General features: G+C 37.2%; 2 protein-coding genes across 3 annotated transcripts; both read right to left on the reverse strand.

Moving 5' to 3' along the window:
- Window positions 1–519: 519 nt before the first annotated feature.
- nipal4 (NIPA like domain containing 4) lies at window positions 520–16,132 on the reverse strand. 2 transcript variants are annotated; one of them, XM_034684636.1, is made up of 10 exons: window positions 15,796–16,132; window positions 11,393–11,494; window positions 8,168–8,305; window positions 6,294–6,350; window positions 4,959–5,049; window positions 4,655–4,815; window positions 4,394–4,561; window positions 4,238–4,317; window positions 3,932–4,138; window positions 520–2,497 (listed from the first exon to the last, which is right to left on the reverse strand). In XM_034684636.1, the coding sequence occupies exons 1-10, from the start codon at window positions 15,833–15,835 to the stop codon at window positions 2,291–2,293; spliced, it is 1,251 nt and encodes a 416-aa protein (XP_034540527.1). In that variant the 5' UTR covers window positions 15,836–16,132; the 3' UTR covers window positions 520–2,290. The 2 variants fall into 2 exon arrangements, with proteins under 2 accessions (XP_034540527.1, XP_034540525.1); XM_034684634.1 differs by having other exon boundaries at window positions 3,926–4,138; window positions 15,796–16,128.
- Window positions 16,133–19,735: 3,603 nt separating this feature from the next.
- On the reverse strand, window positions 19,736–21,330 carry LOC117812953 (insulin-like). Its single transcript, XM_034683956.1, has 3 exons — window positions 21,267–21,330; window positions 20,168–20,363; window positions 19,736–19,997 (listed from the first exon to the last, which is right to left on the reverse strand). Exons 2-3 carry the CDS (start codon window positions 20,349–20,351, stop codon window positions 19,885–19,887), a joined length of 297 nt encoding a protein of 98 aa, XP_034539847.1. The 5' UTR covers window positions 20,352–20,363; window positions 21,267–21,330; the 3' UTR covers window positions 19,736–19,884.
- Window positions 21,331–26,230: the final 4,900 nt, after the last annotated feature.

The following is a 26,230-nucleotide window of genomic DNA, read 5'->3' on the forward strand; positions in this document are numbered from 1 at the left end:
GAATAAATTGCATTAATATTTGACAGTTTGTGACATGACACAAACCAGAACTATATATGCAGACAAGAGGAGGAAAAAAAAAAAGAACATTTACTGAACCTGTTAAAGAAACATCTGTTTGTTTCTTAAAACATAAAGGTGAATCGACTGTTCCTCTGAGCTTCATAAACATAAAGTCTTCAGTACACGAACAAACACTACACATCCACACAGATGATCACCATTCAGTACACAACTCATTAGCTTCACATGATTTAAATCCTTCCCATTTTCCATTTTTACATGTTTGAATTATTCACTTTATCTTCTCTGTTTCCTTTGTGAAGGTAACACTGAATGATGATCAGTGTGTTAGTGTTGCCCTCCTGCTTCATAAACTCCAGCCGTCAGCAGAGAGGAGTTCAGTCACTTTCACTAAAACAGGAAATCATAGACAAAAACATTGACTGACAGAAAGTTGGGATGTCTCACTATGCTCGCTTTTCCTGGCACCAAAGATTTGAGCAAGTCTCTTCCCCATAAAGTTTGTACCTTTTACATATTTATTTTTCTTCAATCAAAACAAACTCACTATTTATGAATTTCAACACAGGAACTGTTTGCTGCATATTCACCCCCCCGAAATTGAAAAAGACTATGTAACACAAATAACCCCTGAAACATGTCACGACATGAGTTGAACAACACAAAAATAAAACTAATCAAATAAATTAAATTAGTGTGCTTTAAAATGTAATGGTAGATTTGAATAATTTATTGTTGATTTCTTCAAATATGAGCAAAGTCTGTGTGGGTCTCGAAATGACATTTGGAAATAAAGTGTCATAGTGCTGGAGTAACCTGGCAGGACTAATGTCACACACATGGCTATAAATGTACAAAAAGCCCTCAGCTGGGTCTAGACCACATTAGAGCAGATTATTGTGTGGATTTGAAGCAGACACTCACGGTTATGGAAAGTACAATGACTCTTGTGTTAGTGTTTGTTACATTTGCTCTCACTGTTTCTTCGCTATTCTCACACAGCATTGCAGGAGCCTCATTGGTCAACAGAGCAGTCAAAAAACATTAGATTGTAAAGAACTTTCAGAGTAGTGGAGGATATTTTATGTTCATTATTTTGTACAGAAGAGAGAAGGTGGAGGTGTATCAACCAGCTCTACTTACAGTCAAAGCTCTGACCCTTATTTTTTTATAAGTAACAGTGAAAGAGAAAATAATAAACGGAAACATACTGTATGCTCGCTCACGACCTCTCCTGAGATCTGATCCTTCAGAGTGAAATCTGACACTGAGAGGATCATGACCTACAACATATCTTCAACACAACTTGACTGACGCAACTCAAACCTCAGGCTGACTTTTTATTTTTTCACCTGCAAGACATTAAAGTCATTCTTTAATTCCAGATTCTGTTTCAACTTTGGCATCGAGCAACGCCTCCTCACTGCCTCAGGTTTAAATACCAAACACTGCAGACATCTCTGCTCTCAGGCTACAACTGTCACATACTCGTAGTGAGAAAATACAGCTTATTATTTATTAATAGCTGATCTCCGTCCAGGAGGAGATATCAGGTAACTTCTGTACTGTGTTGTTTTCAATCTTTACATGATGTAGACACTAGGAACAGCTGAACGAACCTGACCTCAACGTTTAAACCCTACAAAATAATATCTAATGTCAGTAGTTCTCAGTGTACTTTTGATTTACTGTATTTGTGTGTGGCTTTTAAACACGTTTATGACATTGTTGTTTGTGTTCACTGTTTGCTGTTTAAAGGCAAATGTCTACACAACCTGTTTGAATAAACTGAGCAGCATTTTGGTGTCAACTTACTGGTCTTAACATGCAAATACCTGCAGAACAACAACTTTTAAACTTATTTTAATACAAATAAATTACGGTAGGTATCTTATTTTTATAATAAAAGAGATAGTTCTTTATTCTTGGTCATATTTTGAGCGAGTACGGTTTAAAAGTGAAATAAAATCATTTTAATTGATGTTAACATTTGGACCTGAAATGTCATGGAAATGTGTGATTTTTTAAAAGTGCTTCTTGCTTTTGTTGGAGTTTGTTTTTCATCCAGATGAAATGTAAAGAGGTGTGTGCCTTTTTTTCCTGCCTCTGACCTGTTCCTTACATGTTCAGGTAAATGTGTTTTAATGTAAAAGCTGAAGGACCTCCATGTTGAGCCATGAAACCAGAGGCCAGGGCTTTTAAAAAAGTGCAGAAGACTCACAGTATCAGACACCAAAATGTGTCTCTGTTTCTTCTCCTGTCTCCTTCAGCTGATGATGAAGACTCTGGGTCCTTCCTCTCTCATAGGAGGCAGACTCTCTATCATCATGTTGTCTATCAGGCCGTATTTATCCTCTCTTTTATTCTCTCTTCCTCCTCCTGCTGCTGCGCGTCCATTGGCTGAAACCTCCTCTGCAAGCTCGCCCCTCTCCACTGGCTGAGACAGCTGACTGGTTAGCTCCGTCATCGTCACCTGCCAGACATTAGAGTATAGATGGTAAGTGAAAGGATTGTTTAACATGCAGTATAGATGCTACAGTGTCTAGAGTCAACCAAACTGCTCCTTTCTACAAGTTTAAGGCCAAAAGATTAAAAAGATTGACACAGAAAAACAGAAATTAAACGTTTAACTTGAAGAAAAGCTGAGTAGGGGCGGATCCAGAGGTGTAGTCGGGGAGGAATGTGCTCTCCTTGAAATCTGATGGGCACCTGAAGTACAATTTAGAAATCCTAAACCCCTATTGGCAATTTTCCTTTTCAGATGTGGGACTTTGATTAATATCAACAATTTGGGTAATTTAGAGTCACCTTATAGAGAAAAAAAAACAATATTTCCAAATACAGGTTGTAAGTTTACAAAATAAAAGTAATACATTTACAAGAAAAAAGTTTTAAAATGCTGACAGAAAAATGTATAGTTTTTGGCTCTGGTTAAACTGTGTTATTTGAACTTACATGTAGATTAGTTACAGCTAGTTCTCGCCAAGTAACATCCAAATTCTTGTAAATGAATGACAAAATTCTTAGAAACTAACAACTTAACACTTGTTCAGATGTTAAAACTTATTTCTTGTAAAATAACAACTTACAATTTGTATAATAACAACTTCATTCTTCTGAAGTAACTGTTTAATTATTGTAAAATAATGCCTTGATTCTTATTTAGTAAAGGCTTAATTCTTGTAAAAAATGACTTTATTCTTATAAAATAACAACTTGTTTTTGTAGAATAACAACTTTATTCTTGTACAATACCAACTTAATTCTTGCCGTAAAGTAAAGGTTTAATTCTTGTAAAGGAAAGGCTTAATTCTTATAAAATAATGACTTAATTCTTATAAAATAATGACTTAAATCTTGTAAAGGAAAGGCTTAATTCTTGTAAAATAATGACTTAAATCTTGTAAAGTAAAGGCTTAATTTTTGTAAAAATAATTACCTAATTTCTGCAAGATTACAACTTAGTTCCTGGAAATGTATCACTTTATTTTTGTGAACTTTATGACTTTGTTGTTGTCAGAAAACATCCTTTTTCTCATACATTTGCAACTGTTCTCCTATTACTTTACTCTTGTAAATTTGCGACTGCATTATGAAAACTCCATTTTTTGTTTATTCTTTGATGTGGTTATAATCCATCGTCATACACATGTACAGGACCTACAATGTTTGATCTTCTCATCATCTTCTGTTCATATGTGTTGGTCATATTAAACATTAAGTACAGCTGAGGCTGATGGGAGTAGACTTTACCAAAGTATTGAACACTTTGAAAAGTTTACTCTGTGATGAAGCCACGTTGAAGTCACAGGGTCACTAAAGTCATCCTGCTGGGAACACATCTGCATGCCTGAACCTCAGAGTGGAACTATAAACTGATGGTGAGAGAGAGGGCACCGACCTGCACCTCTTTGAACAGGTGCAGCATGGCCACGCCCACCACGATGACCAGGAAGGCTCCCAGCGTGGTGACCACGTCCACAGCTTCCATGCTCCTCCACTCCTGGAACAGGATGATGGAGGAGCACAGAACCACAGAGGTAAAGAGGACATAGTAGATGGGGTAGACGAGCAGGGTGTTAAAGGTGTCCAGAGACTTGTTCAGGTAGTTCACCTGCAGGACGACACATTCCAACAAATATTTACTGTTCTTGTCCTTCTCCTCTGAAAACACTCTGATTTTTAACAGAGGATGAACAACAAAATGGCTCACCTGTGTTATGATGGAGCCAACAAGAGTGATCAACAGGATCCAGGTGAGAGGACTGGCAAGCACTGAAATATCATCAAACACTACACAGAGAGAAGACAGCGAGTATTAATGAGTTCACCTGTGTTACTGCACAGGACAGAGTCCGCTGTCTCTTACCTGTGTTGATGACGATGGCGAGGCCCTTCACAGAGGAGACGGTGAAGGCTCCGAGCAGTGAGCAGATGCTGATGTAGACGAGGATGTTTGAGGGGCCGACTCGAGGAGCAAAATACAGCACGAGCACGGCACACGTCACCAACACCATCGACATGTACACCAGGAAACCTGAAATATCAGAGACATCACAGGAAAACGTACTGTTATTAATATAATATCCCTTTATTTATACAGGATCACAGCTGATGATCCGTCTCGCACCAGGTTCCAACAACTTGTTGGCCATGTCCTGAAGTGATGTCACTTCCTTTTCCTGAGGGGCGTGGAGAACCAGCAAGATGCTTCCCAGGATGCAGAGCAGACACCCGAGCTTCCCCACCACATTCAACACCTCCCCCAACAGGTGGGAGGACAGCACTGCACTGAAACACACAAACAGTGAAGATTTATTTGTCTATGTGAGTTTTGGCTCTGTCTGACCTTTACCTTTGTTTCTTTATTGAAACACTTTCTGCTGTCGTAAAGTCCGGCTGAACCAACACGCCAAGTGAACTTTGAAAACTACCTGATTAGGACACTCAGAGCACCCAGTGGGGTCACCAGCGTGGCCGGGGCAAACATGTAGGCAGCAAAGTTACACACCTCTCCTGCTCCCACTGCAGAGAGAGAGAGGGAGAGAGAGAGGGAGAGAGAGAGAGAGAGAGAGAGAGAGAGAGAAAGAGAGAGAGAGAGAGAGAGAGAGAGAGAGAGAGAATTTTACAATATAATAATATATATAATTTGTAGTTGTATTTACTGTTACATTATATATTTTTGTAACTAATGATGTGTAGATTTTTTTTCCTGTTAAAAAACAAACTAATTTCTCCATATATTTAATTTGTTAATTGTGATTGTATATATTGTTGTAAACTCTTGCTGATTTAATTGTGATTGTATATGTTGTTTGATGTGATTTTGTTTATGCTTTGTCAATATTGTTTTAACTTTAATGCCATTACAGCTATTTGAATTGAGAGAGAGAGAGAATCAACATGAAACTTTATTTGATTATTGTCAGAAGAAAGCCTAAAGGCTGTGACAGGTAATTTTGTTGCCTAATATTCTTTGATGCTGATCTGAACCCTGAAGTGGTGCAGACTCCTTGTCTGATCTAAGACCTGAATTTACCTAATTATTGGGTATAATAAGTCATATTTTGGCATTAAAATGTCTAAAACAACAACTTTGTAGAGTTATTTTGGTACATAATCCCAGTTTCTAAAGAATGTAAACTTGTTGATGAATCTATTTTGTTTTGACCCATGTTAAGTAGTATTAGCTTGTCTTATTTTTCTTTTTACGGCTCTTTTTCCGGCCTCACGTCTAAACTTTATCAATTCCTGTGCAAAAAAGAGGTTTCTGTAAAAGCAAAATTATGGCTTTAATAATGAAGTACAAATACTAGATTAGTTAGCACATCCAAATAGATATACGGTCAGTTTTTTACAGGAATATCACACTGTAAAAAAAAAAAATGACTTGTGTTTAAAAAAGTTTGAACTCATAAATCAAACTAATTTGATTTGGACAGAGTTAGATAGTTTTGCTCTGATTAACACTTTTGGTGTTTTGCAATCAGCCTTGGTGCTGGTTTTGGGAACTACAACCAATCTTGAAATAATCAATTTAAGTATCTGCAAAGCTTTTTTTAAAATTTTTTGATCAAAAGCGCCTAACGTTGAAAAATGAAACCAAAAGCCTGCAGTTCCACGGCTGTCCACTAGAGGATGTGTCCAAAGGTGAGTCAATCCCCATTCGGCCCCAGGATAAAATGTCCATTTAAAAAATAAACATGTTTACAGCCTGGAACCAAAAAAAAGGTTTATAAGTTTAGATATACTGTAAATAGAATTCTTACTGGTCAACAGGCCTCCCCACCACAGCCAGTCCTTCAGGTAGCCGTGCCCTCCATCACCTACACACACATTGAAACACACACTGTATCATCTGTTAACTACAAAAAGTTAACACAATATTTTTAAATAACTAAATTTTTGTTTTCAGGTTTAAATATAAAAACATCATGACCATAAGACAAATAGTTTGGATATCTCAGAATTTGACAGCTAAAACTTATCCTTGCTTAGTATTCAAGTTGAACAGGGTGATCATGCATGTGTAAATTAAAACAATACAAACAACAACATATAAAACACTGTAGTGTGATGTTTGAGTGTAGATAGTGTAATGACCATAAAACCCATAGTTTAACTTTATAGGTGTACCAACACATAAACATAAACATATTAAATCAACACATTAGTTGCACACAACACAAACTCCAATTTAACCAATGAACAGACCCATCCATAAACATATATTCTTACACATTTCAACTGAGTCTTTGCTATTTTAATGTTGTGTTAAACCCAAGTCAGCATCTGACTTCAAGCATCTAACTGTTTAACAGTTCAAATGTTTAATTTAATTAAATTGAATTGGAGTAAATTAAATTAAATAAAGTTATTTGTGTATGCATGTATCGAGGTGAACTTATTCATTTAGTGATTCTATTTATATATTGATGATAATTAACTTAAGTATTTATTTAAATTAATTTATCTAATATATATTTATGTATTCAGGGATTTATTTTGAAAAGTTTAGTTATTTAGTTTTCATTTTTATTTATTTACTGATTTTTGTTTATTAATGTATTAATTTATTCAGACTTATTGAATAATTCAGTTTTGTTTAATTCATTTATGTATGTATTTTTGTATTTATTCATTTATTAAGGACAATCTCATTATTTAGTTTTTATATCTATTCCTCTGTTTATTAATCTATTTATTAATTTAAGATGAATTAATTACTTTTTCATTCACTCAATTATGTATCTATGAACATATTAATTTATTTATTTAAGATAATTTAATTATTTAGTTTTTATTTGTAACTATTCATTCATCTATATTTGTATTTATTTATGTCTATATTTAATTAGAAATGTTGACTTTATAGTTTTTATTTCTATTCATTTATGTATTCAGTCATTTATTGAGGGCAAAATAATAAGTTAGTTTTTTTTGTATTTATTTGTTTATTTACTCATATATTAATTAATTTAATATAATTCAATTACTTTTTCATTTATTAATTCATGTTTTTATGCAGTAGTTTATTTAGAATAGTTTAATCATTTAGTGTTTATTTTATCTATTTATTTTTTGGGATAAAATGAATCATTACATTTAGTGTTATTTTTACTAATTTATTATTTTGTGTCTTCTAGTGTTGCTCAGCTATCATGATAGTTATGTACAGTTTACAGCCTTGGAAAAGTACTGTGAACACTTTGCCAAGAGCAGTTCAAAACTGGGTAAATAGTAACAAGTATTTTTCAGCGTCTTCGGTTTCAGTTTTTTTGTCGTTACATCACTCCAACATTTCGGTTTAGTTTTCTGTAAAGCAGCAGATCCCTGCGAAGGGATAAAAACCAACCAATGAAAAACTGGTTGCCCTTAGTTGAGTAACTTTCTGTTTGACTGTTTCATATGTAACAAAAAAAAACTGTTTTTAACTCCAGCTGTTCCTACAGTTGTAAGTCACATGACCATTTCTCATTCATCTTTTTTTAGGATCATCTTTCCATCAAAGTCATCTGATTTAATACATCTCCTGATAACCAAACGACATCACTGTTATCATAATAATCATTGAGACAGAATGAGCGCTCCAGCTCTTAAAGATGAAACAGAATAACAAGGTCACTCATCCCTTGGGCCTCACCTGCTCTGGTTTGTCCATTGTTGGCCAATCTGAGGAGAGCTTTCTTCTTTAGTATGACGCTCCCACCAATCAGGAAAGCAGACAGCAGAGCCAGAGTCAGTCCGAGCCACAGGTTGTAAGAGCTGTGTGTCTGTAGATCTGCAGACAAACATTCCGTCAGCTGAGTGTGTGTTTATGAGGGAGTGGACAAGCAGTGTGTGTGTGTTTAATGACTCCATCAGACCTGAAAAATAATACAAAGAATTCACTGAATGAATCTGCGTCAACAGAAACTCCTGAGAGCCTGTTTGATACACTCTTAATGCTTTTTATAATGCTTAAATCTTTGAGTCTTTGTGTATATTTGCTTTCATACTTTATGACAAACATAAATATTAGCATTTTTTTGCAGGCGTCAAAGTTTAAGGTGTTCCTAAGGAGAAGTTTTTCAACCTATAACAGGTTTTTCAAACTGTGAGGCATCACAGGGAGTTAGTTCAGCTGAGGTCATGGACCTGATTTAATTACTCTCAGCCCTCCATTGTTGCAGTGCTCATCAAAAGTCCAAATTCTTTCTGATCCCTGTTACACATACTCACTGTTCATATTAATAAACACATTAAACCCCTGAAAATGTCTAATTCTTTAGTTGAGCTACGTGTGAATGCAAACCAAGCAGCAACCTCTGCTCTTAAATATGAAGCTAATGCGGAAGAAATGAAAACTGCAATTCCTTGAGTGTTCACTTGATACTGACTCCAAAAGATTGGAAGCCACATACACACCCATTCGAAAGATGTTTACAGCATGGTACAAAAATTGTTTAGGTGTCTATAGCCTAATAAGGGCGTGGCTAACTTGACTGACAAGTGGGCACACTGCAGCTGTTAGCCTCAACTCCACTTCTTAGCCTCAAAAGAGATCCACCAAATTTGTGTTGAGTCTAGGATATACATTTTAAGTATTTACCATTATCAATTTTTGGAAATGTTAACAATCAATTATCGATTAATCAATGAAAAAAACATTATTATTCTTACGTCAAAAACAGGGCCAAATAAGTTTTTTCCCCCTAAAATATATTTTACAGCAACAAAATGCATTTAACTGACGGTACTGAACACAGTACATGTTAAACACTGATTATTAACTATCAGGCTCATAAAAATATTCTCTGCAGATATAGTCTTATAATGTGAAGGCTCATAATACTAACAGGAAATTACTTTAGACTCACAGTGTCCAATTTTGTGTCTACTTGTTTTTATTGATATAAATAAACATGTGTATTTGTCAGGTGTCAGCCTGGAGCGCAACCGGGTCATAATCAGTCCAGCTGCAGGAAAGCCCAGACAGCTCTGATGTTAATGGTCTGCAAACATAGAGTACTAGCAATTCCCACCAGTCTGTTGGCTTTGTATCCTAATATGGGGAAATGTCCTGTTTAAAGTTTTCAACCTCCGTGTCCGTGTCGTTGTTGGTAGCAGTTGCGTATTGATCCTCTTTAAAAAGCAGCTCGTGGAGACCTGACTCACAGCCGCAGCTAAGCAAGTTTTTTCTATGAGAGTTTTCAATCATTTAGAACCTTTATATAATTAGGACTTTCATAAATACACGATTTAATCAACTTTTATTCAAATGATAAAATGTTAAATTTAAAGTACAACATGTTAAATTATGAATATGTAATAAACCATCAGGTAAGAAGTTTAAAAATTATATCAGAATCAGATCAGAATTAGCTTCACTGTCCTATTTAGACCTACAAACACGACACATGAAATATTAGCCTGATGTCCAAGATGACATGTAAGGGATAATGTATGGTTAGCAGGTTGTTATGGGAAAAATAATCCTGACAGGGTGAGACAAGACCCCGATTGGAGGGGTCTTGAAGGGATTTCCATGGATTGATTTGACGTGACGTGTGATCAGTTTTCTCTGGTGTGTTCTTGTTAGTGAATGTTAATCACCGTCGTCAAGGGGTATGGACCAATCAGAATCAAGCATCTTATACAACCAGAAGATCAGTAAGACAGCCCGGTAATAATTAGGAACATCAAGCACATAGCTGACGGACACCTTCTCCAAAATGTAACTACGTGTTGAACAGATGCAGACCGCAGGCCCTGTGATTGGTCCGCTCAACTGCATTGTATTTCCCACATTTAAAACACTTCTGGGATCCCTGACATCGACCGTGTATTCAATTTCCTCCGATGCCTCCTCTCGATTCTTCCCTGGAATCATTGCTGTATGACAAACTGCAACACAGTGTAAATTAACATAGTACGTTCAGAGTCGCTGTGAAAAAGTAAACAGAAAACGTAGCAGAGCTGGAAACAGACGACCAGACTATCAGAGAGACCACACTGCCCTCAAGCGTTTAGGGGAATATTGCTGTGCGTCAAAGACACATTGACGTACAAGTATGTAGTGTTCATGTCCGCGTCAGCCCCTGCTGTGTATGGTCAAAGCAGAAGTATAAACCAGCCTTTATGGCATTCATCAATTTAAGAACACAGGTGAGAACACTTCTGCTGTTAAAGAAACGTTCATCAATCCGACGTAGACTTTTCTTAGAAACCTTCTTCAGAGCAAATTAATGAAAAATTTTCAGAATTTCCAGAAGATGTTGGCGAATGAGGCCTAAGGAGGTTCTTACTGTCCAACCATGTCATATTTAATACAAATATTTCATTTAAATGCAGTCGGTTTGAAAATGTGGGACAACTTACGAAAATGTTTAAGTAACTAAATTTTCTTTCTATTTAAAACCTGCTGAACACCAAACAGTTAACTTTATTCCTCCTCTTCCTCACTGTGTTGTCTCAATGAGGAAGGATCTACTTTCCACCACTCTCTTTGTACATGCATCTTGTGTACCAGTGAGCAGGGTTCCATCTTTTCTCCTGTAGTATGGTTATAATAACTCAAAGTATTACATCCAGTCTGTAAAAAACAAACACTGTGAAGTCACACAGATTGGTAGTTTTAAACAATACTAGGGATATCAACAATTAATCGAGTATCGATTAATTGATTGTTAACATTTCCAAAGAGCGATCACAGAAAATAATTGAAATTTACATCCCTAAACAATACAAAAAAAAGAATCATAAAACAGGAGGTTTACTGAAAAGAAAGCCCCTTATTAAAGAGAAACATGAAGCTTAAAGCTTAAATAAAGACCCCTCCGACTCATCAACACATATTTAAAAAGTTTGTGTCCATGTGAAAGTGTACCTGTTGTGTGATTGCTGTCCAGGTGTGTATTAAACAGCGGTTGATCTCCAGAGACCACACACAGCGCAGACTGAGAGCCACACCACAGCCGAACTACCGACCCTGCAGACAGAGAGAGAGTTAGCCCTTGAAACTGGTTATTTAACACAAACATTGATAGTGTGGACATTTCTGTTGAGTTGCTGAATCTCTTCAGTGATATAAAAGATCAGGTAGACTTTTGCAAGGTAGAAAAATAAGGATTTCATCGAGATTTCGAATGTCAACACTACCCCTCCCCACGAGATATCCTCTCACCACCCGTAACCCCGCCCACAAAAAATCATTGTGCGTGTTCTATGAGGAAGTAGTGGCTTCCCAGCCAATCAGGACAGAGGGTTGGGGAGTAGCTCTGATTGGTCCGTGATAACGGGAAAGAGGGGAATAATAACATTGCTTGATACAAAGGCATTGGAAAACAGAGATTTCGCCATAATCTCAAATTACTTCACTCACAGATGAGTACCAATTGGTATTATGACCTTTTCTCCAATGCCAGCAGAAGAAAAAAAAAGTTTTTTACACCATTTCTACCAACAGCAGCTTCCAGTGAACTCAGAACACTCAATTACACTCTCACGTTAGCCTTCAGCTGCAAATTATGTTCAGTGAGTTCAGTAAACATAAAGTTGTGAGGGATTTTCAGTTAATGTGTTAACTTGTTGATTCCTTATCCAGACAATCTTCCTCTAAACTACAACAATGACACTCTGATTGTTTCCTGTTAAAGACCGGTGTTTCTAGAGCTTTAGTGTTTGCAGAGTGGGTCCCTGCTCTCTTTGAACCTGTTACTCTGATGGATGTAAAATACTGGTTTGACCACTGTGCTGGTTAGAGTAACATGAGCAGGTCAATATTTACACAGCCAACACTGAGGCCTCAGTATACACAACACTGTCTGAGCAGGATGACTCCACATACAAAGATTTCTATGTCAGATGTCGGAAGTGTTTAAATACCCCTGGAAGAACACTAGACATACACAAACACAAGATTATACAAGTGATCAAATTGTCCCCATTAAATATTGGAAAGAACATGTTATCTTAAAGTTTGACAAAACAAAACAACTATCAAAATTCCAGTACTGTCAAATCTTAAAGAGCTCGTAATGCCCTATAACCCCTCTAGAACATTATGATACAAGAGCAGGCTTATAATTAGAGCTGGTTCAGACTTAGAACAGGCCCTAGTTAAGCTGCTATAGGTCCGCACTGCAAGGCGACATAGGACTCTCCTCTTCAACTGTATCCATTGATTCTTTTGAATCTATATCTCCAAAAAACTTTACTTCACACACTTCTCACAATCATCAGTGACTTTAAATACAGTTTGATCCGAGCAGTTGGACGGATTGTTTATTTGAAGTCTGAAGAAGATCTTCTGAGTTGTTTTCTAAGAATTCTGAGATTACTGCACACTTTATAGTTATTAATTTCAAAATAAGTTTTTGACATTTTTAGTCAACGTATCAGTCAAAAATGCTGATTTTTCTTCTTCTTTTTTTTTTTTTTTTCCCAGATACGTCGTTAAATGAAGCTTTTAGAGAATGACAAGCCTGCTAAATAAAGAAGTATCATAATTTTTAAAACTTTCTGCATTAGATACATGGTGTCACAAAACTTCAATAAGTTTTATATTTCTGAATCTGGATTCACAGTTTTTGGTCGAAGTATCTGGACTACTTTATTTCAGTAAAATGAATGCCCCTTATATCATGTTTTACCTCATTTATATCTGACATTTTAAAATAGTAGATCTTTAAAGTACAAAACAAGAACTGAGACACAAAATGTCCCAGAGAACCAGAGTCAGAAATCTGAATAAAGAAGTAAACTGTCAGATGAGCCAAAATGTAAAATTGTAGGCTTTGATACTTAATATAAATTAAATTGAGCTCAGCCTTCTGGGTGAAATACTGTAACAAAATAGATTATACCTCTCTGCATTTTATACTGGTGTGATGGTCACACTGGAGGACAACAAATTGCTACAAGTGCATATTTACACTAAATTTAACGGTTCTTCTTTTTTGTGTTTTTCTTTTGATTCATTGATTCAAAAATCTGCCGTTGTATATTCATCCTCTACTGACAGCACCAAAAATTGGTGAATTATTGTGTTCATTTTTCTGAAGATGAGCAGACAGATAAAACTTCTATAGGAAATAACCAAACTATCAACTCCTACTTATTCATTCTTTTAAACAGCTGACGATAGGCGAACTGGTCTCAAAAATCTTTAGCCAGTTATATTTATTCGTGGAAAATGATACATTTTCACAGCCAGCAAGATCATCAGCGCTCCTCTGCCCCCCCCTCACAGACATTTTCCACACCCGCCTCACCAGCAGAGCCATCAGCATCGCTGGTGACACCTCCCACCCCTACCACTCCCTTTTCAGTCTCCTGCCTTCGGGGAAAAGGTACCAGAGCCTCTGGGCCCGCTCCCCCAGACTGTTGAACTGCTTCTTCCACCAGACTGTCAGGATGCTGAACTCCACTCACTACCTCTACCCTCTGCCCCCTGGACTACAAGGACTCTACCTCAGCTTCTTTTGCACATTAAACCATTTACTTTATCTCCAATAATCTTTGCACCTTAATATCATTTGTACCATTATCCATTTACATTTGTCGATTTTTAAGTTGTCACAACACTGCATTAACTGCACTGTGTACATAGGCTGTTTTTAACTGTATTTTCTTATTATTTTATTGTATTTTATATTTAAATTTTTGCTATTTAAGAGTTGGAAGAGAGAAACAGCATCTCAATTTTCCTGTATGTCTTCGTATATATGGTGAAATTGACAATAAAAACCTTTTGAATTGAATTAGAATTTTGGTTCAAATATGAGGATAGACCAGTATAGAATGTTTAAAAATATGTGAATTGAGTGGCTAAAGAGAGACTCATTTTGGAAAAAGATAGAAATGACCGTGAAGTATCTTTCATTAGAGCAGGGGTTCCCAAACTTTTCAGACCACGACCCCCAAAATATAAGTGCCAAAGACTTGTGACCCCCACTGTTCCTCAAAGAGATTTAATGTGGCTTCATTTAGCTGGTCTGCAGAAAGTTAGACTACCTGTATGAGCATGAGGCTGTGTTTCCTGTGCCGTTATGAATTAACCTGCTACTGATGCTTTTATTGACTATTCACTAACCCTAAACTTACGAGTCATCTGGCAAAAAGAAAGGCAGAAAACTCATTACATTTTTTTATTTCCAAGGTTTTATGTAAAGTTTAGCTTCTATTTCTGTGGATATTTCTTACTATGATGGGTCAAATGTACTATTTTAAGATAACTTAAAAAAAAAACATTTTGGAAGACACCTCATGACTCCCCATTTGTGTCCATTTGAGCAAAACTTTATGCATCTAGTAACTTCTTCTTTTTGACCACTTCAAGGCTGTATTAATCATACAGATGTTATTCATATTGTATACTGACATGTGTAGCAAATCTTTTTAAACTGCTTTAATAATTCTAGTTTTAAATACCATCTCATACATGTGCATCGAAAAGCCCTCAATATGTAGCCTACAGCAATGTTATTAGAAGTCAAAATATATTTTTTAAAACGACCATTAAGTACAAAATACTACTACTACTACTACTAATAATAATAATAATACTAATAATAAAATAAGTACATTTGAGAAATACATTTTATTTCATATTTCGGAGATAATGTGAACAAATGCAATCCCCTTTATTTATGAAGCACATCTTAAAACCAATAAAGTGTACCAAAGCGCTGCAGAGTGCAGTAAAATAAGTTGTAAAAAATAAAATAAAAATTCAGAACATATAACACTGTTGAAAAATTAAAAAATAATAAAAATATAGAAAAATTCAAATTAGAATTTAAAAGATAATGAGAAAATACTAAAACACATGAGCCACTATAAGAATTAAAAACACAAAAACCCAGAAAAAATCAGAGAACAAACAAAACTTTAAAAAGAAAAAATAGAAAATAAATAAAAATACAAATAATAATACAAAATAACGATAACATACTAAAACACACGAGACCCTAACAAACTAATACAACTACTAATGCAACTACTTATAATAAAATAAGTACATCTGTGAAAAAAATGTTGGATTATATAAACCAGTATTTGCCTGTGGGGTTCAGTTGTGTTAAAGCCTATTGAATGTAAATATGTGTAAAAGCACGTCATCTACGGTGCATTCAGGTACATGTAGTCCTCGTTTGTGTGTCCTGTTGCACAAGGAAACACGTCCGAGATACCAGAAATACAAAGAGAAGGTCGAAAAGTGATCCGGTGTGCTAAAGTGTCTCTTTTATTGCGTTAAAGTTGCGATTATTTCAGGAAAAGTTTACTCACCGTTGCTGCACGTCTCATTGTTCAGGTGAACATCTCGCATTGTGTTGATACGATGGAGGAAACACAGTAACGGAAAATAATAAAATCAATTATAAAGCACCAAAATACTTTACGACACTACCAGAACTTTCTCTGGTTACATTGGACCGGCGACACGCCAAACGAAGCACTTTGCAGCGGTAATTCAGCTTCGGACATACGGAGTAAATCCTCTGATTTCACAGGTTACCTCACGGACTGAACAGACTCAACTCACCGGGAGGAGGACGTAAACAAAGCGACACCTGACCCCGCCCCACCCAGCCTCACTCCGCCGGGACGAGTCGGTGACACACAGCAGGTGTATCAGATTTCCAGCCCAGCGGCAGGTGATTCATTTCGATTTATTCAGTATTTTAGGGTTCTTTTAATAAAAAGAATCCTTCTGAAACACTGAATAAATCGATATCACGCACACATAATATTTCGGAGATAATGTGAACAAATGCAATCCCCTTCATTTATAAAGCACATCTTAAAACAAATAAACTGTCCCAAAGCGCTACACAGTGAAGTAAAATCCGTTTGAAAAAAATAAATAATTGAGAACATAAAACACTGCTAAAAAAATAAAAGCATTTCAAAAATGTCAAATAATAATTTATGAAGATAATGATGAAATACTAAAACACCTGTGACCACAATGGTGTTGTTCCTTCACTTAAACTTGTGAAGATTTTCTAAGGTTTTTTATTGGCAAGATCGCTGATATTAGGTCCTCTCTTTTGCCGTCTGCATTAAATCCTGTCGTCTCTCCCAGTTGCCCTGCTGCTTTTGATACATTTGAGCAAGTGTCTATCTCAGCTTTAACAGATATTGTCCAGCACCTCAAGCCCTCTTACTGTCCTCTTGACAGCTTCCCTTCCTGTCTTCTTAAGGACGTTTTCCATATTATTGGGCCCTGTGTCCTGGATCTCATAAATTCATCTTTGATATCTGGATATGTCCCAGTTGCCTTCAAACATGCTGTGGTCCAGCCCCTCACCAAAAAACATAATCTTGACTCCACAGTTTTATCCAACTTTAGACCTATCTCCAAACTTCCTTTTCTTTCTAAGGTCTTGGAGAAGGTGGTTAACGAACAGCTGCAGTCTTTTATTGATTTAAATGGTATTTCTGAGAAGTTCCAGTCTGGGTTCAAGTCACGCCATGGTACCGTCCTATTTATTAGACCTTGTACAGCCTCACAGTACTTGCAGAGCACTTAGGTCGTCAAACCAGCTGCTCCTGACAGTACCTCGGTCCAGACTCTCTACTCGTGGGGACAGAGCCTTCTCAGTGGCGGCCCCAAAGCTGTGGAACAGCCTACCTTTCCAGGTTAGAGCTGCACAGTCTATTGAGCACTTTAAAACACTCCTAAAAACCTATCTTTTCTCCTTGGCGTTCAGTCCCAGCTAAGCAAGAATCCTTGGCTTTTTTTTACTTTTTTACTCTTTTATTTCCTAAATTGAGCTCTTACTATTTTTTTATTGTTTTTATTTATTGTTATATTGTGTATGATTACATTGTATTTTAATATCTGTACAGCACTTTGGTCAACTGAGGTTGTTTTAAATGTGCTCTATAAATAAAGTTTGACTTGACTTGACTTTGCATAAATGCATTTATTTGCTTGTCTGTTTGTTTTACTGCAGTTATTAAATATTGAATACAATTTTGTTATAAAAAAAGTAATAGAGATTTATCCATCAAAAGTTGTTGTAAGCCTTTATTCCACAAGAGGTGTACGCCAGAATATTTAAATTGAATCCCACTTAGCTATATTTAACTACTAGGATAATTGGCTTGGGTGTTTTTTTTCCTTGCAAATAATGATCTATTGAAGAGGTGGGTCCATGAAATACTGCATTGTTAAAAATGTGGTCAAAACAATTAAAAAAAAATCTGATTAGGGCAACTGTTAGATAATAATTAAAAAAAAAAACTTTTCAGCCTCTGAATCTCCTTTAATTTTTTAACTATTTGCAGCTATTTTAAAGTTTATAGATATTATGAATGTGTTACTTTGGGCTCATATTTGAATTCCTTTCTGAACATTTTCTAATAGAAATCAACAGATTATCAGAGAAAATGATCAGCAAAATAATCACTTCTGAAAGACAAGTTACTCTGCTCATTTTAGGCTTTATATTGTCCCCCTGATAACTTTGTGGTACAGCTAAAATATTCTTTACTTGTCTCAGATTGGTGTCTTTGAAAGCTCTAGTTTCAGCCTCTGCTTGAAACGCTTCATTTCCGCAACTGCCTTCTCCCGGCACCACAGAAGCCTCTTCCACTGTTGCAATGATACAATGTCATGTTTCTTTATTTAAGATGACAAATTATAAACTATGGCAATATGTTTAATCAGACCTGGAAATTTTAAAAAGGAATAAACAACAATACAAAAATATTCCCCAAGACTAAAGTCCATAAAAAGAACATTTCTGTTTGGTATGGTTTACATTTAAGATGCTCTTTTATTGTTTCACCAATTAAGGAATATTTTATATAATTTTAAGTAATATATCATCTGCAATGGATATTATATTACATATTAACATTTAAAAGATATTCAACTTCTTATAATAACATTCCTTTTCATATTATTTTTTTATTTTAAGTTATGTCACAGAATGACACAGGCCTTTTTTAAATGTATCTTTTCATTGAGGCTTCTTCTAATACTTCAACTACTTTTCTCATATAATACTGCTGCGGCTAATAAGAAAAGGCTTGTCTTGTCTAAAAGAAACACAAACTTTATACAAACCCTTCTCAAGTGAAGCACCAAGGTTGTCTTTGCTTCATACAGTATCATTGATTTAGAATGACTCTACCGCCCTCTTGTGGTAGGGAACCACAACAGATTTTTGTTTTCTTTTAAAATTTGTGAAATGTGAAATGGATGTAAAACCAAAAACAATAGTCAGAATTTAACATAAAAATACATCAGAAGGTTTGGATTTCTGACACCTTTAGATAAATCATAAATAACTAATAAATTTTTCTTATGTTAAGTAAAAGTTTGGAGTTATCCAGAGTGCAGTAGACTAAGTGACAAACTGAACTTTGTCATGCTGTTTTGTTCCCCAAGAACTAGAACAAAAGTATTTGGGAGTGTTTGGTTTGTGGATGTTGTTGTTTTAAGGTCCTGAGAGGAGGTGTTCGCTGGCTATTAAATAGACTAAAGTTAAAGTGAATGCCTCTTTATAACAGACAAAAGCAAACGAGACAACCAGCACAGGTCAAAAGAGATGGGACGTACCGCTTTGTCCACAGGGGGCGCCAAAGTCAGCACTGACTGATACCTATTTTCGACCAATGTGAACCTGGTTGTATTTCCGGACTGGTGCTTGCACTGGTTGGGAGCTGGTTGAACTCGCGAACCAACACGGCACCCATTTGTTTTTCTGCCCGCTTGAGCCCGTGGAAGAGGCACGTTATGACGTCAGATTTACGTGACCGCTTTTCCCAGCAGCGCTAGCGCGAACCTTTCCTCACAACAACAACGGTGGTGGACAACAGCAGCTTGTCTCCTCGGCCGACCACTGCTTTGCCTTGGCATCCATTAGTCTCTTTTATATTTTCGCTACAGGACAATGGCGGAAACACGTTTGGTTTGTGTTTTTGATCACAACAACCCCACCCCCCGCCCCTGACATAAGCGGTTCACTGTTCTAGACCAGCAAAGAGTTGGAGCCGGTTCACTAGCAGTCACGAGAAACGGGTTCTCAATTGAGCGCTGGCTCCGAACCAGCCCTGAAACTGCTTCGGTCGAAAAGGGGTATGAAACGTCCTTACAGGAGCTTTGTTAATGGAAATTGTTTGACTGCACCCTTAACCAATTTTTGAAAAAGCAAATTTTATTGAAAATGATTAATAAAAAGAAAAACTTCTCCTCATTTTGACTTTTGGCGCTTCATTGGGATTAGCAAAATATAAAAAGGATGCATGTAAGTTTACACAGATTTCTTAACTATGGATTCACAAAACTAATTTTTTTTGGAATCAAATAATTCCATCCACTTCCCAGCACTATCTTGTCTGAAGCACAGGTGCGGAGGTTGGTTAGCCAAGAAGCGGGCTGCAGTAGTTCTGTAGTTCAAACAAATTGCAGGGTTGATAGCAGCACTGCTCCACTAAACCGCTCATCTCCACCGGGCTCACCTTCTTTGCTCCACCTGCCGGGACAAACAGACTGAGGGTCAGAGTGTTGGCTTACATGTCATAAAAAATCATGGGTCAAAATTAACACAGTTTAATTTCCAAGCATAATTCAAGGACATGATGAACTTCTTTGCATATGTGGAGTGCTTCATGTTTTGAGGCTCTATGTAGTCTTTCGTCCCACCCTCAGCAGCATCCACGTCTCTCCTAAGGTGGAAGCCAAAGCCTCGGTCCCCACAGACTAGATAAAGGGCGTCAACCAGGTGGGAGCCGCATAGTAGTTTAGAGGCGGGGGCAGCCTGAGTGCTCGGCCAAGACACGACCACTAAAACCAGCAGAGACACAGACTGGAGCCACAGAGTCGTCATGATGGAGGAGAGCTGAACACACACACACACACACACACACACACACACACACACACACACACACACACACACACACACACACACACACAACGTGTATATTTAGACTTTAAAACCTATAAGCCAGGGCAGATATCTTAACGTACAGGTGAGACCTCAGAGAATCAATGTACAGGACAGTGACATATATGAGTTAATACAGTGCAGTAACTTCTGTGTTAGGCAATATGACGCTGAGAATGGATGCCAACTTCTCATAATTCTCTTTAGCTGGCCCCTAGCGATTAACAGCAAATCTCTGGTTGTGTGCCCCTAGTGCAGGGGTCGGCAACCTTTAACCATAGACTGTAAATAAAAATGGACAGCGTTGCTCTGCCTCTTCCCGTTGTGCGGTTCTGAAGCCAAAAAATACAGCTCCTGGACGCCGCCATTGTGCAGCCAGAGCCTGTGAAGCCACTGTAACAAGCTCAGCCCTACAGCGTAGCGTCACAAGACGCTGTGTGTCCTTTGAAGTTTCACTCCACGGCGGCTGTGAATCAAAGGAAACCCGGAAGTAAAACCCCGTTTTTTAAACTCTTTTTTAACGAAAAAGAACTTTTTAGGAAAAAGAGGCCTTGGACACAAAACAGTCAAATACTAACTACATATCACCACAGCATGCGGATGTGAGAAACATTCGTACAACGTGCATTTATTTTTTGAAGTTTGACTTTTTTTACCTATACTGCAGCCAGCCACCAGGGGGCAGACACACTGCTGAAAGCTTCACCACCAGGGCCGTATCCGGCACTCTTGCCTTTAACACTCAAAGAGCCATTTGGACTGGGTTTTCCACTAAAAAGAAAACACCAGGAGCCGCAAATCCTTTCTGACATCTAAAATGAAGATAACACTGCATATATCTTTTTTTTTTTTTACCTTTCTGCTTGCACACGCTGAAAAAAAGGTTGCAGTCTTGAGCCCTGGCCTCCCCTGAAGATTTGTGTAGGTTTGCTGTCTTGTCTACCAAGTGCAGCTTTTCCAGCCACTCTGGCTGTTCCAGCTTAAAAAAGATGAGCCCTTTGCTGCTAAGGAAAGTTTGCATCTGTTCCAGACATGCGGCAAAGCTTTTCAGCAGCTCCCCTCTGGAAAGCCAGGAGATCAGAGTATGTACTCTCCACCTCCTCCGGTAACAAACAGAACTGACGGGGATTTAAACCTTTTGCCATTAATTTATTGATGATCTGAATAAAAATATTCATTACCTCTGTGCATTACAATTAAAAAAAAAACTACTTCAATTGATTACTCATAATTTATTTTCCAAAGCCACTGGGAGCCGCAGCATAAGGATGAAAGAGCCGCGGGTTGCTGACCCCTGGTCTTGTGAGTCTCAATTTCACTGTAAACAGTAAGTTCCACAGAGGCTTCACTCTGGCTTCCTTCAGCGGTATGAACCTGAAACAGAAACTGATGTTCTTGTGATTTTCTTGTAATTAACGGGTCTTGCTGAAATAACAACATCATGATGCAGATTAGTATAAAGGCAAGCTTTGTCCGGTCTGTCCTCAAGAGGAGAAGAAAACTACTGTACAATGTTTGTTTGTTGAATGAAGGTCTATGAAAGAGGATTAGAGACACTGATGTTTGTTTAGGTTCATCAAGGAATGTTTAATTTGTTCTCGGAATTCTGAGATCAAAGACATAATTCTAGAGCACCTGCTTTTGCTCTCCATACAGACTTTTTTTCCTCCCCCAGACACCTAGTCAGTACTACTCCGACTATAGACTGAGACCAGAACACTTCTCAGACTAAAACCCAGACCCTGAGACACAGATTCAACATGTTTATGCAGAATTACAGGTTAGTTGTAGCTGAAAGTAAAAAGCTTTTTATCAGGTATGTCCTCAAGATGATTTTAGGACCAGGTTAAGTTTTAGTGTCTTAAAAAAACAAACCTGCAAGTTGGTCTTTAAGAGGACAAAGAGGAGGACAGCAGAGGGAGGAGAGGGAGAAGCAGAAAGAAGAGATGAGGGGAGAACTCACCTGGAGAGTCGCAGGACTAGGAGGAGAAGGAGGTGAAAGCTGGTTAGTTTGAGGCTGAAAATACATAAGTTATCCTCCTCTTTTATACTGAACACACACCGCTCTGAGTGTGTGTTTGTGTGTGTGTGTGTGTGTGTGTGTGTGTGTGTGTGTGTGTGTGTGTGTGTGTGTGTGTGTGTGTGTGTGTGTACCAAAGCTACCTGATGAGGACACTCAGAGCGTCCAGTAGAGTTATCGATGATATCACGTAAGCCGCATAGTTACAGTTTTTCAATGCTAAATATCTGAAAGACCTTTGTACTTGTGCATTTTCTGTGTTTGAGTTAAATGATGGTGTCTTATTTCACTTTTGTAAGATGTATAGACATCTTTGTCAAAAACTGCTGCAGTGTGCTGAAATTAGAAGTGGTTAGAAACACTAAAAATGTTGTTATCATAGTCCACAGGTGATATCAGCTTGTGTTGTTACGTAATCTTAACATATCAGTGTGGTTTCCCGTAAAGCAGCTGATCTCTGTGAAGTGATGGAAGTCAGACAAGTTGAGTAAACTTCTGTTTGACTGCTCTTACATAACACATTTCATTTAATCTTTAACTGTTCTCATGGTTGAATTTTAATCGACTTTATTTAAGTACACATTATAAACCAAACTCATGTCTGTGTTATGTTCCTCTGACTTATTAAAAGGTCACCTCTTTCCACCAAAGAAGTCACCTAATTTAATTTAATTTAACATAACCACCTGGCAGGGGCTTGAGCGTCTTGCAGGTATAATTTGATCTTGGCAAATATTTTTCCTCCTTTTTTGTGTCAGATAACATCATAGTGTATACACAAACTAAGAAAAGGACATCACAAAATCAAGAAATCTGTGTGACTTTTTTTATTGCCCATGTTTGTCTTTTCTAGAGTGAGGCAGTTTCTCTCTCTGTGTGCAATGCTTTTATAACCAGCAGGCTAGACTACTGCAATGCTCTCCTTACTGGTCTTCCAAAGAACACAATTAACAAACTGCAATTAATACACAATGCACCAGCAAGAGTATTAACAAAGAACTGAAGTAGAGCACACATTACGCCTATTTTAAAATATTTACATTGGCTGATTTTTTGCCTCATTGAAAGAATTAATGGTCTTTGTGTTTGCGTCACTTTGCAATACAGAATGCGTGTAGGCAGTGTGGTCTCTCTGATCGTTAGGTCGACTGTTTCACATCCCCACTAGGTTTGCTGTTTCTTTTCAGAGCAATTCCAGGTGTATCATGTTTGATAAGAGCTGATACGTGATGCAGTGGATCATACAGCAGTTATTACACAGAAGAAAAGAGAGGAGACGTCAGAGTAGATTAAATGTACAGTTGATGTAAGGAGATTGTATAAATAATGGACGTAGTATCCGTGACTTCACCCATCTTTTTCTGAAGTGTAGTTTTAAAGCCTATCGTCGGCGGCAGCCATATTGGAAATGCTGAACTTAACCTAACTTCTGTCAAGCTAGTGTGAGGTAAAGAGGCGGGCTTTGAGCCTCCTGGTCAACAGCTACAGTGTTCCCGCCTGTCAATCAAGTCAGCTGTGCCGCTCATTATGGAAAACTTGTAATCTTAATATCTTCCAATTGCATCATTATGAAAAAAATTAACCCCCCAGTACAATGTGTGCCGATCGAGAAATGAGCTATCCAGACGACACTCTTTTTTGTACCAGGCTGTAAACATGTTTATTTCTGCTGTAAAGATTGGCTTTTTTGAATTGGTGTGGTTTCCGGTAGTGATGTTAGAGATGTGCCGAAGCTTCGAAGCGTGTGTCGAGTATTTGAGGGGGCGTTTCCGCAAAGCGCATATCGAGGCTTGCTTCATTGAGGGGAGGGGCCAAAAAATGATGACGTTCGAAGCCTCGCGAGCCGCCTGTACCATGTGACTGATTCAGGAACCAGTTTGCGGGTTTGGTGCGCGATTCGAAATATAAGGGGCAGCGCACAGTCACAACCTTATCCCCAATTTGTTTCCACTTTCCCTTTTGACTCGGCCATTGTATCATAAAGACAGACACCATATTAAGAAGTTCATTATTTATGTGTTGGCATCACAAACATCATTCACTTATTCAATTCAAAGCTTCACACACCAAAGGGATGGTGTCATTATAATCACTGCACTTATTTTAAATTTATTGTCCACTTGATGGCGCAGTAGAGCAAATGGAGCACCATGAGGCTTCGGCCCATGAGTGAACCAATTGGATGGAAAGCCTGAATACTTCAAGAACCGCTACAGTTCAACACAGAAGTATGAACCAGGCTTCCCCTCTCTTCATGTAAATATATCTTCACACTGCAGTTTATTATTTTTAGTCTTTTATATTACTCTGTGCTGATGTGGACCTATGGATCTAAAATGAAGTCTATCTATCTATCTATCTATCTATCTATCTATCTATCTATCTATCTATCTATCTATCTATCTATCTATCTATCTATCTATCTATCTATCTATCTATCTATCTATCTATCTATCTATCTATCTATCTAAAAGGCAAGGCAGCTTTATTTGTCTCGCACATTTCATACATGAGGGCAACTCAATGTGCTTTACATTAAAACATTAAAAGCATTGAAAACCTTCAGACAAGCATAAAAGAACACAATTGAAATGACAAATATAATAAAACAGAAAAGAAAGGAAAATTAGAAATATATTAAGAATAAATCAAAATTTGCACTTAAAGTGAGATAAGATAAGCTAAGATAGGAAGGCAGTGGCAAATACAGTTTTTCTCAGTCTCTTTGGTACATTTCTCGAATCATCCTTGACATTTGCAAAACAGTAAGTGCATTTCTCAAAACAATTCACACAAAAAGCAAAACACCATGGATTATCTGCAAAAGCCAGTATCTTGCTCAAAATCCTTAGTTCATCTCTCAAAAGTAAATATTTGTGTCAGTGAACATGTCAGTGACATCAGAATGAAAAGTCCTTGTTTCATTGTGTACAGATAAGACAGTCAAATTGCTTAGTCATGTTGTCAATATAACAGTGTACTCTGGAGGGATGTTCTGATGTAAACTATGGCTAAAGTTTTGATGACAGTTATTGTTAATTGTAAGCTACATCTTAGTGTATGTGGGAGATTGATTGCAAGAGACTGGACAAGATTCACATTTACGCTTTTACTGTTTGTACTTGAATTTGTTGACAGACCAGGTCATTGCAATATAGAAAGAAAGACAGCACCCAGTCTCAATGATGGAGGACACAGTTGTTCGCCCAACATTAGAGCTATTTCAGAAAACTGGTTGATCATTGGTTAATTTAATGCTTCACACATTTCTCTTCATTAGAGAATGTCAAGATTCACCTTGGAGCAATTTACCAATTCAGGACAGCTTTAGAAAAAATGTGTAATGGAGATGTTCAGAATATGACTGACATATTCTGACAACATGTTCAACCATTTTTCATGTGAAGACTTATGTGATTAACTAATGCCTAAAAGTTGTGGAGGGTGAGACTATTCAACAGAGGCCCTTATAATACATTTTGATCAACATGACATAAGCACTTGATAATGTAGGAAACAGCAGAGAATTGTATATAATCATTTGCATGGATGTACCAAAGCATTTCCAACTTGTTAAAATAAATGAGAAACTGCTTTTTTGATGTGCACAAGTGACGCAATGATGTGAAGATTGAAGAAATAGTTTTGAGAATTTTAATTCTGATGGCGTCTGCTGGACCTTTTAGGGAGTCCTTTAAAGACACCGTGACAGTGGTCTAGTCTGCTAAAGATAAATGCATGGACGAGTTTTTCTGCATCCGGCTGAGACATGAGTCCTTTAATCCTTGATGTATTCTTA

This window comes from Notolabrus celidotus, chromosome 5 (assembly GCF_009762535.1).
Source record: "Notolabrus celidotus isolate fNotCel1 chromosome 5, fNotCel1.pri, whole genome shotgun sequence".
NCBI lineage: Eukaryota > Metazoa > Chordata > Actinopteri > Labriformes > Labridae > Notolabrus > Notolabrus celidotus.

Excerpts from the sequence above, each read along its gene's own strand:
- nipal4 (XM_034684634.1), bottom strand. The coding sequence starts at position 15,835 with ATGCGAGATGTTCACCTGAACAATGAGACGTGCAGCAACG. Across the intron at positions 8,306-11,392 it reads GGACAGCAATCACACAACAG|ATCTACAGACACACAGCTCT; the intron begins GTACACTTTCAC and ends GTTTGTCTGCAG. Across the intron at positions 4,816-4,958 it reads GCTCTGAGTGTCCTAATCAG|TGCAGTGCTGTCCTCCCACC; the intron begins GTAGTTTTCAAA and ends TGTGTGTTTCAG.
- LOC117812953 (XM_034683956.1), bottom strand. The coding sequence starts at position 20,351 with ATGACGACTCTGTGGCTCCAGTCTGTGTCTCTGCTGGTTTTAGTGGTC. Across the intron at positions 19,998-20,167 it reads AGACGTGGATGCTGCTGAGG|GTGGAGCAAAGAAGGTGAGC; the intron begins GTGGGACGAAAG and ends TTGTCCCGGCAG.